Genomic DNA, 13,193 nt, shown 5'->3' with positions numbered 1-13,193 from the left:
AGTGTTCATAAAACATTGAGAGAAATGGGAGGAGGATGATAAAAAATTTTTTTTTTTAAAGATTAGAAATTACTTTGAAGTTTATCTTGCAGCAGGAGGATCTGCTCTGCCTGTTTCAGGTTATTCAGCTTTAATTGCTGGTTCTCCATCTCCATCTGAAAGGCAAAGATATAACATAGTAACTGTGGGTGATAATTAGCTCCTCATGGGTTCTATTGCTGGGTATAAGTTCAAGCTTTCTAAAGAGGTTCCACTTACTGAAGCTCTACGTAACAATGGGAACAGACTGAAGAACAATTAAGTTTGCTAGGTTAAATGTTTTTCCCCCCATAGCTCATAACTCACCTCCCGTAACTTAAATGTAACCCAATCTTTGATTTTGGCTGCTTTTTCCTCTATAATCTTGGCTTCTTGGGCTCGAACCAAATTCTGGAGATAAAGAAAAACCTTTTAAAACATGTTATTGGCATAGGAAAAGGTCAGATTAACTCATACTGTTTTATGAACATACATGGCTCTGTCTCCCTCAGATCAGTATCGCTACATACCTGTTTTTCCAGCTCTGCTTCAAGTTTCCTCATAATCATATCTTTCTCCTGTGTCTGACTGGTCAGTTCTTGATATCGCCTGTATAAGGAGCTTTCCGATTCACTGGGATGCATATTCACAGATTTAAGCTTCTCTTCCATTATCTGTACCTTGAAATCAGATTACCAGAATAAATACCAGCAGCTTTAATCAGTACTACTGAATTAGAAATAAAAAAAAACTTAGAGGAAGGAACACAAGGTCATACTTGTTTCTCTGCATTTTCAGCCCGCTGGTCAGCTTCAGTCACTCTTTGCTCCAGTTCCTGCATCTACAGCAAGACATGCAGAGAATAGAAAACGCATTATGATTATTATTGCATGTGTTATTAACTGATTATGCATTAATAACTGTGAACGAAAACTTCTAAAAAGTTCACTCTGCCTGCTGAAATCTGGATCTTCATACCACACCACCTTTACATCACCCAATGAGAGGCAAATCATGCAAAATGCTTTATAGTGAGAGAAATTTACCAGCACCTCACACCAAATGCTACATTTAGCATGTGGTTTATCAGTGCAGGGCTGGGTATGTGCCTACCACAGTCTGCTCCAGTTCTCTGCCAGACCACCATGACCAGCTGACAGGAGAGAGGTAGTTAGGGCATGTCTGAATTCACCGTGGCTTTGTAAACCTACCTCCCACCGACTATTCATAACAGTTGTGCACATACTTGAACACATATAGCGCACAGATGTTTAACTGGTGATGGTTTAAGAAGTAAGACTCCTCACAGGGGAATTGGCATTTGCTAGTTTTAGTCTGAAGAAAGCAGCCCGGGGAAGCAGGACAGGATTTTAAACTGTATGACGAGCTGTCCTAATAACACCAAAATGTCCTCTTAGATAATCTGAATCATTAACAGAGAGGAGAAAGCGACTACAAAACAGAGAAAAGAAACTGGAAAGAAAGTAATGTGCTGACATTAGCTATTGCATACATCTAAAGAGGAACGTGCAGTCCAAAGGAATGTTAAAACAAATGCATAGAACCAATGTGACTTTAGGTAGAGCATATGGCAGAGGCTCAGAGAAAAAAATAACTGTAGTGCATTAGTTTTTTTCTTGCTTTATATCTCACATAGCCCAGCACCATCTACTGGTACTAATAAACTCATGGGAAAAAGCATGGATCCCATTAAGTGAATCTTGCATAACATGACTGAACGTCTGGCAAGCTACAACATAGCCAGCAATGTTTTTGAATGCCAGTTACAGCTATTACAAAAAATAAAACTATATTCATTCATTCCTGCCTTTAAAACCCAGAAAACAAAACAAAAAAAATGGATGAAAAAAGAAAAAGTGGAGAGTCCAGACTGCAAGTCATAGAGTTGAGAGGGCATGGGGACAAGTACAAACGTGTTAGACATTTACCAGCTGTCTCATTGCAAATGCAGTTGCTCTTTGGAACAGGTCAGGTGTCTCCTTTTGGTGTGATTTGAACCTTAGTGCAAAGAAAGTTCCAGCCATGGCATTTAAAAACACAGATAAATCACTGCACCGCTTAGAGAAATAAATGAAGGACATGAGAATGTGGTGTGGTGCCAGGAGAAGTACTGAATTTCACTGTCCTTTGTTAATGCATAGCCCTCGCCAAAGTGAAACAGCAGCTGAGCGCCACAATCATTAACCATCTCACATACTGACATGGTTTCAATTAGCTCCAGCTCAATTATTAAGAAACAAACTCAATATTCAACTGATGTCTACAAGACAGCAAAGCAAAAAACAGAGAGAGAGAAAGAACAGCAGGAGAGACAGAATATTGCTATTTCAGGTAAACCCTCCTGTCTGAAACCAGGTTATAAATCATAACTCTAAAGAGATTACCCCACTGCCAGCCCTCTATGCTCTCACATTATTTACACATGCAATACATTGAAGTAATGCCTTTGTGTGTATTTACACTTACTTCTGTATTAGTATGGCTCAATAACAAACAGCAAACAGATATACATTGACTTTTTACAGCTATCAAATACAAACTGCCTCTTGCCCAATGTCCACACAAGGTCAAGTTTATAATGTGTTCCTTTTATTGTGGAGACATTTGATCTCCACCACAAAAGCAAAATATACACATATACTTACTGTCAGTACTGTCATACTCAAGACTCATACTCTCTTTAGTATAGTAATTTTGATTTCTATTGAGCAGAAAACACAACAACTCTACAAAACACTCCACAAAACTGCGATCACACCCTCATCACATGCTACATTGTCCTATTCCCTAGCTCCAAAGTGGGTCAATGTGTGAGACACTCCTAACATGGCCTGGAGAGCCGGTGGAATAGTGTCAGGAGTAATCTTCTGGCAATACCATGAGCTGAAAGCTGTCAACACCCTGCTCTTCTCTCCCTCTCTCCTTTTACAAAACAACCATACACAGAAAAAATAGGGATATTTAATCCTGTCCTTAAGTGGAGAGAGAGAAAGAGAAGGATAAAGGGGGTGGAAGAGTAGATGTCATGAGGAGAGACAAGACCTGATTTAAGACACCAGTCTGTGAACTGTGTTTGGACAGCAAACATCCTGTGCGTGTAGAGAAAAAGAGAAGCAATGATAGTCAAAGAGAAAGAAAGGACACACATAGTTAAACACTTAAGTATAGGTCTGTATTCATTCAACACTAACAGGTACGCCAACATTTACCAGAGTGGTGGGGAAGTCCTTGTTATTTGGCAGCTTGTAAAATAGTACTTAATCCAATATATCCTATTATCACAGTGCTGAAATCTTAAAGTTCAGACAGGGGTTAGAAAGCTGTATCTAATCTTATTCTTATCTATCTATCTATCTATCTATCTATCTATCTATCTATCTATCTATCTATCTATCTATCTATCTATCTATCTATCTATCTATCTATCTATCTATCTATCTATAGTGCTAGTCGAATTGTATGCCTTATTATTCATTATTTTGAATTGTTGGTTTAATAGAAATAATGTGAGTGTTAAGTAATAATATTGTGCTTGAAGGATAATCTAACCAAACACTTGTCTATGCTATGCTATGCTTGCTCAATAAAGATATGGTTTACATGAGTTGAAGTGGGAGGTCTGCTATAGAGCTCTGGCCTTAACTTAGTTCAACACCTTTGGTATGATCTAGAATGCTGACCGCACCCCAGACCTACTTACCCTACACCGTACCTGACTTTACTAAAGCCCTTATGCCTTATTGAGCAGAAATCTCCAAGTCACACCGGTATGTTTAAAAAGCAGATACAACTCTTATGGACAGATGTATTTACTGCTCAAAATATTAAATTGCATAGGAAGCAGCTTAACTGTCTAAGCACAATATAAGTACACCTAAGGTCTAAATACCAATGTACACAATTTCTCTATTCATCCATCACACAAAACTCAACTCTGAGTGCATCTTTTAATGTCTGACCAACTTCCTACATGAAACAAATAAAAAAAAAAAAAAAAAAAATATATATATATATATATATATATATATATATATATATATATATATATATATATATATATATATATATATATAAGTCCTATGGCTTTCTTTGCATTGTTCCTTTGTGCAAGCTTGACTATTATTACACACATGTTCATGGTTTACAGACTAGCTTATCTATACCTATCTTAGGACCAGATGTGCCTAACACTGTTCAGAAAGCGGCTCCTTCACTTAATAGCACACATAAAGCCATTCTTTTGTTCTTCTGTTTAGGCAGATAATACAGAGTCAAGCTGTTACTTGTGTCTGATCAAAAGGGTGTCCGATTTTGCTGCTGAGTCACAGATCTCTGCTGTAATCAAGATGAACTGGTGCAGGATGGAAATATATGGCAATGTGCTTCACCTTCCAATAGAAATTAAAATCACACTTGCTCACGCACTGCTGAAAATCAAATAAGCGCATGCCTACATTAGCCAGTTGTGTCTCACTCTTTTTGCAAGGCCCTCTGCCAAGTCTGACAATTAACTGCTTCTTGCAACAGCAAGGTCAGCGGAGCATGAACAAGTGCACGGGAGAGAGGGGGAAAAGTAGAAAAAAAGCATTGATTTACCTACTACTCTAAGAGGAGGAACAGCAGTACAGTAATCCCCCGTTTATCGCGGTGGTTACATTCCAAAAACCCCGCGATAAACAAAAAACCGTGATAAACCGCTGCCACTCCAAAAATGCTATTTTATGTATACAGTACTGTACTAACATTTTACTTCATTTTATAATTAATAATTATATTTTTATTAATACATTTCATTATTTCAACATAAAACTCCACAAAACCAATTCCCTATAAGTTTTCTGGTCTATAGTGCTATCTGCGAGAGACCGGGAAAATCAGCCAAACAAATTAGTTATGTGGCAAATGCAATTCCCTGATAAACCGGGGGCACGAGATTCAAACCGTGGTAAAAACGGCAGATAACTGTAAAATATTTTGGTTACGGCTAAGCATTAAATCAAATCCAGCCATGTTTAGAATAGCAAGTAAAATAGTAAAGCCCTTACACATTGTACAATGTATATTATACAACTAAAATATCATTAGACATGTGTGATGTTTAATGGACCTGCTATAATTTGAATTTTGAACTGAACAACAGTACAGTAGTGCAACTTAGGTGCTATCATGCCATACCTTTTCTGCCAGCAGCTGGCGGATTTTCCCTGCCTGCAGTCGGAAACGGAGTAGCTGCATTTCGAGAGCGATGCATCTCTTCTGCCAATCCATGCTGGCAGAAGGAACAGCCACTGCTGCACTTCCCTCCATCACCTCTGCCATTGAGAGTGTCCTAAACTGTCAGAGAGAGAGAGAGAGAGAGAAAGAGAGAGAGTAAGAAGCCAAATGACAAACACTGGGAGGACATGGCACTGAACTTCAATCTTCTAAAGTGTGAAGTGAAACTAAGCATGCATCACTGCCTGTCAGAACTTTCCAGTGTAATTACCATGCTCTAGTTTTACTCTGGTTTTAATAATCCAATATTACTGTTCTCGTAAGAGACTCAATAGAAAAGATGCAGTCTAGACAACACTGTTATACATTAACTTTAATAAAAACACATGTACACCTGCTGAATTAAACAATTATATGATCGATCAAATAAGCAGCTACATATCACATAAATACAGGTCAAGAGTTTAAGTTCACATCAAACATCAGAATTTAGAAAAATGTGAATAACTGCTGGTACTAAACGTTTTGCAGTAGCCTTTGAGGTCGTCTGGATTAGTCAAATAGAACAGTACGAAAAAAAAAAAAAGAATAGACAGACTGGTTTGAGTTGAGACGAAGGCTACTGAATTACAAATAACTGCTCTTCACAACCGTTGTGATCAGCAAAGCGTTTAAAAAGCACATCATATCAAACCTTGAGGCGGATGAACTCTAACAGCACAAAACCATATTAAGTTCTATTCATTTCTTTCCAAGAACAGAAATCAGATTAAACAAAACTCATGATGTGTATAATTTGTCATAAAAAGGTTTTAAAGTACTGTGATTAGATCTTTTGCCATATTACTTAATCCAGTGCTCTGCTGTGCTCTGATCTTTCTCAGACTGACATTTCTGAAAAGGTGAGTGTACTACTGACATCACAGAGTTGGCAGTAATCCCTCCAGGCTCTGATCTTTTCTTACTTTCTTTTATTGTTTCCCTCCTTCAAAAAGAGAACTCTTCTCAAATTACCTTGGTAACAGAGAAACAGCAAGCTCAGCACTCAAATGAAGCATTTAAATGAGGATTTCCTTTTTCTGGGATTTGTCTTTCTTTTTCTCTTCACAAGCATTACCTTCTTCTGAGACTGTGTGTTGAGCAGCTCGGCACTTTTCTAGACAGTTTACCCACCAGGCCAATCCCTTTCAGTGAAGCAGGCACCCAAATGTCCCTGCCTATGCAATGCCTTCTTAATTACAGGCCCAGCAGAAACAGGATCTAGGCCCAAACAATGGCGTCTTTCTGCATGACAGTCCCATTACAGATATGTAGGAGGGGGTCTCTTTCTCTCTCTCTCTCTCTCTCTCTCTCTCTCTCTCTCTCTCTCTCTCTCTCTTGCTCTCTCTGCAGGAGACTTTCAGTGTTGGGAAAATTAAGTTTGAAAATTATTTTTACCTAAATGAGACTGCCAGTAAGCCAAATTTTAAAAGCCTGGCACTTTAACAAACTGTCTAGGGCTTCTGGGATCCTGGGAAGGAGCAGTCAATCAAAGCAGCAGGAAAGAATCGACTCATTACAAAAGCTGAAACTCTGTCCAGCATGAACAATACTGTGCTTTGCCTGAAAATGATTAAATATATCAATACCCATACTTGACGGAGGAAACTATGTAGGCTCGGCAAACAAAAAACAAGAACAACAACAGCAACGACCAAAAATGTCCACAGTGGAATTCATGTCTCCATAATAAATGCTTTTCGGCAGTTCCGAAGCAGCAATTTTTATGGTTTCATTACAGTTCCTCCTACCAGACAATAAAGCAAGGCTGCTGTAGAGAAGCTGGTTATTGGGCTGCAGGCCCAGACAGAGCATGACACCAGAGTGCTCCGAGTGCACACCACCACAACAGTGCCATGTGGCGCTCTGCAATTAGCAGCCTCCTAACTATAGCCCTGTTGGCAAATTACAGAAGGCCTTCATCCGGGAGTGTCCATTCAACGACCAAAACTCTCCTTTCAGATCACACTGGTTCCTGTATGCGAAAACCTTAGGTCTGTGAAATTGCAGCCATGTGGGGTTATAAGGAAAAGGCATGAGATGATGCCAAAGCTTGTGTTAATTGGCAAATATGACAGCAGGGTGCAAATAACCTGTTTGCTGGTAAAAACAGATCTTCACTAATATATTGATGACAAGTGCTTTTGCATCCTAAGCTCTTATTTAACATGGAGAGCAGAGAGGCTTTGAAACTGTACTGTAGACCATTTACTGCTCTTCTGAATGTGGTATAACGTGTGGTTTCGAAAAGATTGACTCTCCAGATCAGTGTCAATCAATCGTCCTTGATCCGCTATATCGCCCATAATAAAAAATATAATTTACTCATTCTATCCCCAGGTTGGTATTTCCAGATATATTTTTCCAGCATAGCTTTTCTGCACCCTAGGCAAAAAGACACTACTGGGGCAGACTTTAAGTTGCAAAACAGAGTTTCCATCAAAACAGCCAGAGCTGCTTTAAGAGTTGCACAATGGGGGCCACTCGGCCTTCAACACAGCCACGAGCACAGCTGGCAAAAACTTGACTCATCCAGTCTCTCTCTCTCTCTCTCTCTCTCTCTCTCTCTCTCTCTCTCTCAACTCAACGCATGGAACGTCTTTTGTAAACAAGAAAGAAGAGCGAGATCTAGACATTTACCCTCTACTATAAACAAACACCATAAAAAGCATGCTCGTTTCTAAACATGATGATGCGTCAAACATGATGATGCAGGTCCATAAACACACAAAGCTTAGTAATCACCTGAAATAATCCAAGCCTGCTCAGTTATAATTATATGATTGTAAGCATGACTATAATTAAATCTAACAAACATAGGTTGTATAAATGATGCAGAATAAACGTTATATGAAATAACATTTGCATTTACTATGTCTCTATCATTAATAACTTGCATTGTTCTAAATAAAATTAAACATTCCGTTTATATGTGACTCTTTCACTTTTGGCATCAGTCTTAGTATTTGTTTCAGTTTTTTCAGTACTTCTGTGAATAAATTATTCTGAAAGCATGATGTTTCAGTTTTCTGATGTCTATCACATTTAATATCTGAAACAGAATGCCAGGAAGAAAGAAGGAAATTGACATGTCTTTGCAAAAACATGTGCATTGGTCTCTCCCAACTTTGGTTCCCAGTTTTCACAACAGTGTTGTGTGTGATGCGATTGCCATGGTAACTGTTAAAATCTAACACAACCTTGAGACAGCTTCCTGATCCATCCGTAAGAATTCTTAGATTAGTTTATTTATTGTCAAAGACATTTTGAATATGTATTAGAGCTGTCAAGCAATTAAAATATGCATGATTGTCATGAGTTAACTCGTGATTAATTGCAACTTAATCACACATTTTTATCTGTTCTAAATGTACCTTTAATGAATCCTTTAAAGTTTGTTTTTTTATACTCTAATCAACATGGCCATGGACAAATGTGGATTGGTTATGCGCATGTATGTTTATTATTAGTGAAACCAAACTCAACATAGAGCATAAAAACAAAATATACTCGTAAATGTTTTAAAGTAATTATGGTCTTTTAAATTACATAAATCATCAGGACACCAAAGGGAGCTTTTGCTATGTTTTTACACAGCTTGTTTTAACGCGTACATTTTGACAGCCCTAATGTATATGTGTGTGTGTGTGTGTGTGTGTGTGTGTGTGTGTGTGTGTGTGTGTGTGTGTGTGAGAGAGAGAGAGAGAGAGAGAGAGAGAGAGAGAGAGAGAGAAAGAGAGAGGGAGAGAGAGAGAGAGAGAGAGAGAGAGAGAGAGAAAGAGAATCTAGAACCTCTTCAATTTCCATACAGAAACACACACACTCAAAGCACAGAGGCACACAAAAACAGCCTATAGTCACGACTGAGCATGCAGCTGTGGTGATGTAAGTGTTTAGGTGGTTAGGTGATATCATCCTATCAGACATTAGAAATCCCATGACAAGATCCAAGCAATTCCTCAAGAATGTGACCTTTCTTCCAAATGACTAAAATCAGCAGGAAATAAGTGTGTGGATGTGGCCATGCAGCCTGTGGTGTGCGCGTGTGTGTGCGTGTGTGTGTGTAAGCATAGGAGAATGCGATATGTGCATTTTCTACCACATAAACACAACATATCAAGCAATTTGTCATCTATAATGTTGCCAAATCTACACTTATCTCAGTTTATTTCAGAGGGCGCACAAACCAAGTTCTTGTTTTTGTCTTTCTAGTCAGAAGATAACTTTCAATTCAGGGCCCGCACAACAGTTTATGGTCACTGCGGACGTTAGTGCTGGAGAGTTGTTTAACTGTACTGGTTCCTGAAAGCAAAAGAGCAGAGACACCATAATAGCCTGTCATTCCAACGGTTTGGTCCTCTATATGAAGGGAGCCTTAATGAGTCTGAAAAAGCATCAGCAGATGCATAGCAGTGATATAAATAGATTCTTCATACAGTATACCATAGTATATATTTGTGTAGCGAACAGCTGCAGATGTAGCTTGTCTCCTGTGCATCTTGTCCGCTTCATTCTCTCCTTCTTCCTTTGCTCTGATCTCAAAGAAGCACCATGCAAAGACTAATAACAGACTACTCTAAACTGGCCACCCTCATTAGCAGCCCATGTAGTAAATATAGACTTAGGGCTGGACTATACTTCTGTGTTAAAGCGCTTTTGCGTCATGATTCGAAGAAACGGTTTATGGGTAAATGTGGCGTGAAGAGGCGTATTGATGGACTGTGTACATTCCCAAAAGCTAACAGTGTAGGTGTTGTAATGAGATATTGTCACTCTGATATTGTTCTCAAAGTAATACTGCCTTGAATATTGCTTTCAAAGTAATAACACTGCCCCAAATCTGAAATTGAAAAAATAATATACATTATTTTTCCCTGTCCTATATGCTGAGCATGTACCTCCAACCAACTTTTGAGTGTGTTGTCTATTCAAAAATAATAAATGCTTTCCACTGAAATGGATGAAAAATGCGTCTTAAAATATTACATTCGGTCTCATCTATAAGTCAACAGCACAATCATGCATAACAGGTTTTTCCTACATTCCATGTTAGTGTGGCACATGCATACAAATATTAGCATGTTATTAAATCACACATTCACTTACAGTAAACTACAATCAGTAATTGTTAGATTTTGAAAATAAAATGTGTAAGGCTTTATATTGGCTGGAGCTGTCATTATAATGGACAATTATATCAGCCTGCAGAAGCACAAGTCTTTTAGTAAAGATGCAATGTTGGTGATGCAAACTGTTTCACATAATTTTTTCAACTGCAGATAACAACAGTTAAATTGAAGTGTACAAATACATAAACTAAATCATATTTTAAACAGATTAAACAGATTAGTGAATGTTTTCACAATGTTTTGCTATTCCCCTATGCTTTAAAAACAAATTATAATAGTGTTTTCTTCTAATCATCATTACTATCATGAAACAATAAATCGGTTCTTTTTTTCCTATACTGTAAACACTGTCCCCAGCATACATGCACATGTTAAATAAAAGTATGAAGGCAGACGTCTGCATGCGAGTCTGCTCACAACACCATGACAGGCGTACATAAATAAACGGTCACAGGATCTATCAAGACTAAGACATGCAATGGATCTAAAGTTTAAACATTTTCAGAGCTATCAGACACGCACACATTCACACGCATTGTAGTTTTTCCGGGACCGACATGGACCGCCGATCTGATTTTAAATCATTTACTGTCTGTTCACTAATGTGAATGAACTTCACAGTGGTTAGGTGAACTCATTTTTAAATGAGAAAAGGTATATGCATTCCTCTGCTTGACTGTTTACATTTATTCATTAGGAAGCTCTAATATCCATTTACACATGAGTTGCAGAGTATGAAGTAACAGACCATTAGTATCAAAGTGAATTTAACTATTTAATAAAAAGAAAAGAAAATCCTATTACACACACTATTCAAAACATATAGCATCTTCCTGAGTTTAATAACGCCTTTACAGGAGTGCTGTATATCTGAGGCTTATTTTATCATGCCAGCTTCTACGCTGATGTTTTTTTGCACATGCTTACCTTTTACACATTAACACCCTGCTAATCATTATAGTAATTATACGAGTTGCATAGGTGAAATGAGCTTTTTTGACTTTTTGGCTCCACAAACTCATTCATATGATGTACAGGGATTCCCAAAAATTTCCATATATTTAGGCTTTTTCTAAATTTGTCATTTATATTATTATATTTTTATTATTTTAGACCTTTACAAATGCTTTCGACAAAAGCATTGTCAACTAGTTTAAATCATTATCATGGCCGGATCAAACTAGCAACATGGCAAGTAAAGAATACACACAACACTGTTGCCAACAACTTTATCAAAAATTTTGAAAATACATAAAGTTTTTTGACCCAGTCTTCAAAGCGGACGTACACAAACGACCACAAGTACAACTGTGTGGTGCTGGAAAACACAGTGTCCTATGCATGCAGACTTTTGGGACATCCTGTGTAGTCAAAGTACCGTGCAGTGTATTGATCCTACTGTAATGTCCTGTGTATTTATCGAATGCTGCTGCACTGTTTAAATTACTGTCTGGTTGTTTACTATTGTGTTGCTGTATGAGTGTACACATGGACTGAACGACAACATTTACTTACACTGGTGCTCAAACATGAAGTACATTCACGCTTGCTTGCCAGACAAACCCATTTATACAAAGTTTGAGGTTGAGAAACAACTAAGCAGGTCAAGTTTAGGATTCTTTCGTGAAGTCCAAACAAATGGAATCTCCTGTGCTGGGATTTGAACCTTTCTGATCAGTCTTATCCACTGATCCATCGCTTCCAGGAGGCAGAATATAAGCATAAGCCATGTATTACTATCTTATTACCTATTAATTACAATAAAACTCTCCTTTTGTCTTAGAATAGGAGCAGCATCTCCAGTGCTCTGGGTTTTTATACCTGCAGGGTGTGAGGGTGGACTTTCACAAACATTCTAGTTGGTTATACAACAATAAAAATGATGCCTTAAACTAGCATTAGAACCCTACCGGTGTTTCAACTGATGCTATGAAACATTTTCCAAAAATAGTCACGCGTACAGGTGTGTCAGTCACTAACTGGTACACATGCACACGCGAGCGCGCGCTATCCAAAATTACTCCGACGCCCGGCTCGTGCATCTTAAAGCCGCAACTTGAGAGCTTGTTAGTGTGTGTGTGTGTGTGTGTGTGTGTGTGTGTGTGTGTGTGTGTGTGTGAGTGCGATCCATATATACAAATTCTATGATACATGACAACAGACGTCCCGAAGATCTAATCCAATGCACATACCCGTGCAAAACCCACGCCACTATACCAGCGACCTTTTCCTAATTTATAGGCATATGTGCGAGGAGACAGCTGGTTTTGCTTACCTTCTCTGTTCAAACGCTACAGCCGGAGCATCTCACACACGCGCGCCTGTACGCACACACGTCCGCAGCCGCTCTGCAGTCATTTATTCGTGCATGTATCTTTGCGCCATAAGTTTGCGTCTCTCTCTCTCTCTCTCTCTCTCTCTCTCTCTCTCTCTCCTCTCCACGCCAGCCAGAACCAATTCAGCTCGAGTCCTCACGCGGCGAGTCCTCGGTTCATTTTCCTTTAAAGAGCCGAACGCAAGCTCAAATGACTCCGTAACCACGCCCCCTGACTAACGCCCCGCCCCCTATCTACAGGAAATTGCGTCAGATTTCAACAGAAAGAAACAATCCGAATAAATGCTCAAGCTCTAGTAGTGATGTGGTGATGTAAATTTTGTCCTGATTTTTTGTCAGTAACTGCCTCATACTGTTTTCTCTAAACGAGCACTTATAATCTCCTATTCATCAAATGATTTGTCAAGTAATTGACAATTTACTATTATAGTTATTAC

General features: G+C 38.5%; 1 protein-coding gene across 4 annotated transcripts in view; it reads right to left on the bottom strand.

Moving 5' to 3' along the window:
* Nucleotides 1-12,938, bottom strand: part of plekhh1 (pleckstrin homology domain containing, family H (with MyTH4 domain) member 1) — a 32,939-nt gene extending 20,001 nt beyond the window's left edge. For 3 of the 4 annotated variants that reach the window (XM_083543581.1, XM_083543582.1, XM_083543583.1), the window contains exons 1-6: nucleotides 12,697-12,930; nucleotides 5,215-5,373; nucleotides 797-859; nucleotides 549-698; nucleotides 346-429; nucleotides 74-155 (exon numbers count right to left, since the gene is read on the bottom strand). In XM_083543581.1, coding sequence (XP_083399707.1) covers nucleotides 74-155; nucleotides 346-429; nucleotides 549-698; nucleotides 797-859; nucleotides 5,215-5,358 — 523 coding nt within the window. In that variant the 5' untranslated portion in view covers nucleotides 5,359-5,373; nucleotides 12,697-12,930. Of the gene's footprint in view, nucleotides 1-73; nucleotides 156-345; nucleotides 430-548; nucleotides 699-796; nucleotides 860-5,214; nucleotides 5,374-12,696 lie in introns of all 4 variants that reach the window. The other variant, XM_083543584.1, reaches the window with a different exon arrangement.
* Nucleotides 12,939-13,193: the final 255 nt, after the last annotated feature.

The sequence above is a fragment of the Silurus aristotelis genome (assembly GCF_946808225.1).
Source record: "Silurus aristotelis genome assembly, chromosome: 6".
NCBI classification, from domain to species: domain Eukaryota; kingdom Metazoa; phylum Chordata; class Actinopteri; order Siluriformes; family Siluridae; genus Silurus; species Silurus aristotelis.
The sequence above is the reverse complement of the archived record's forward strand: the minus strand, read 5'-3'. Positions and strand labels throughout refer to the sequence as shown.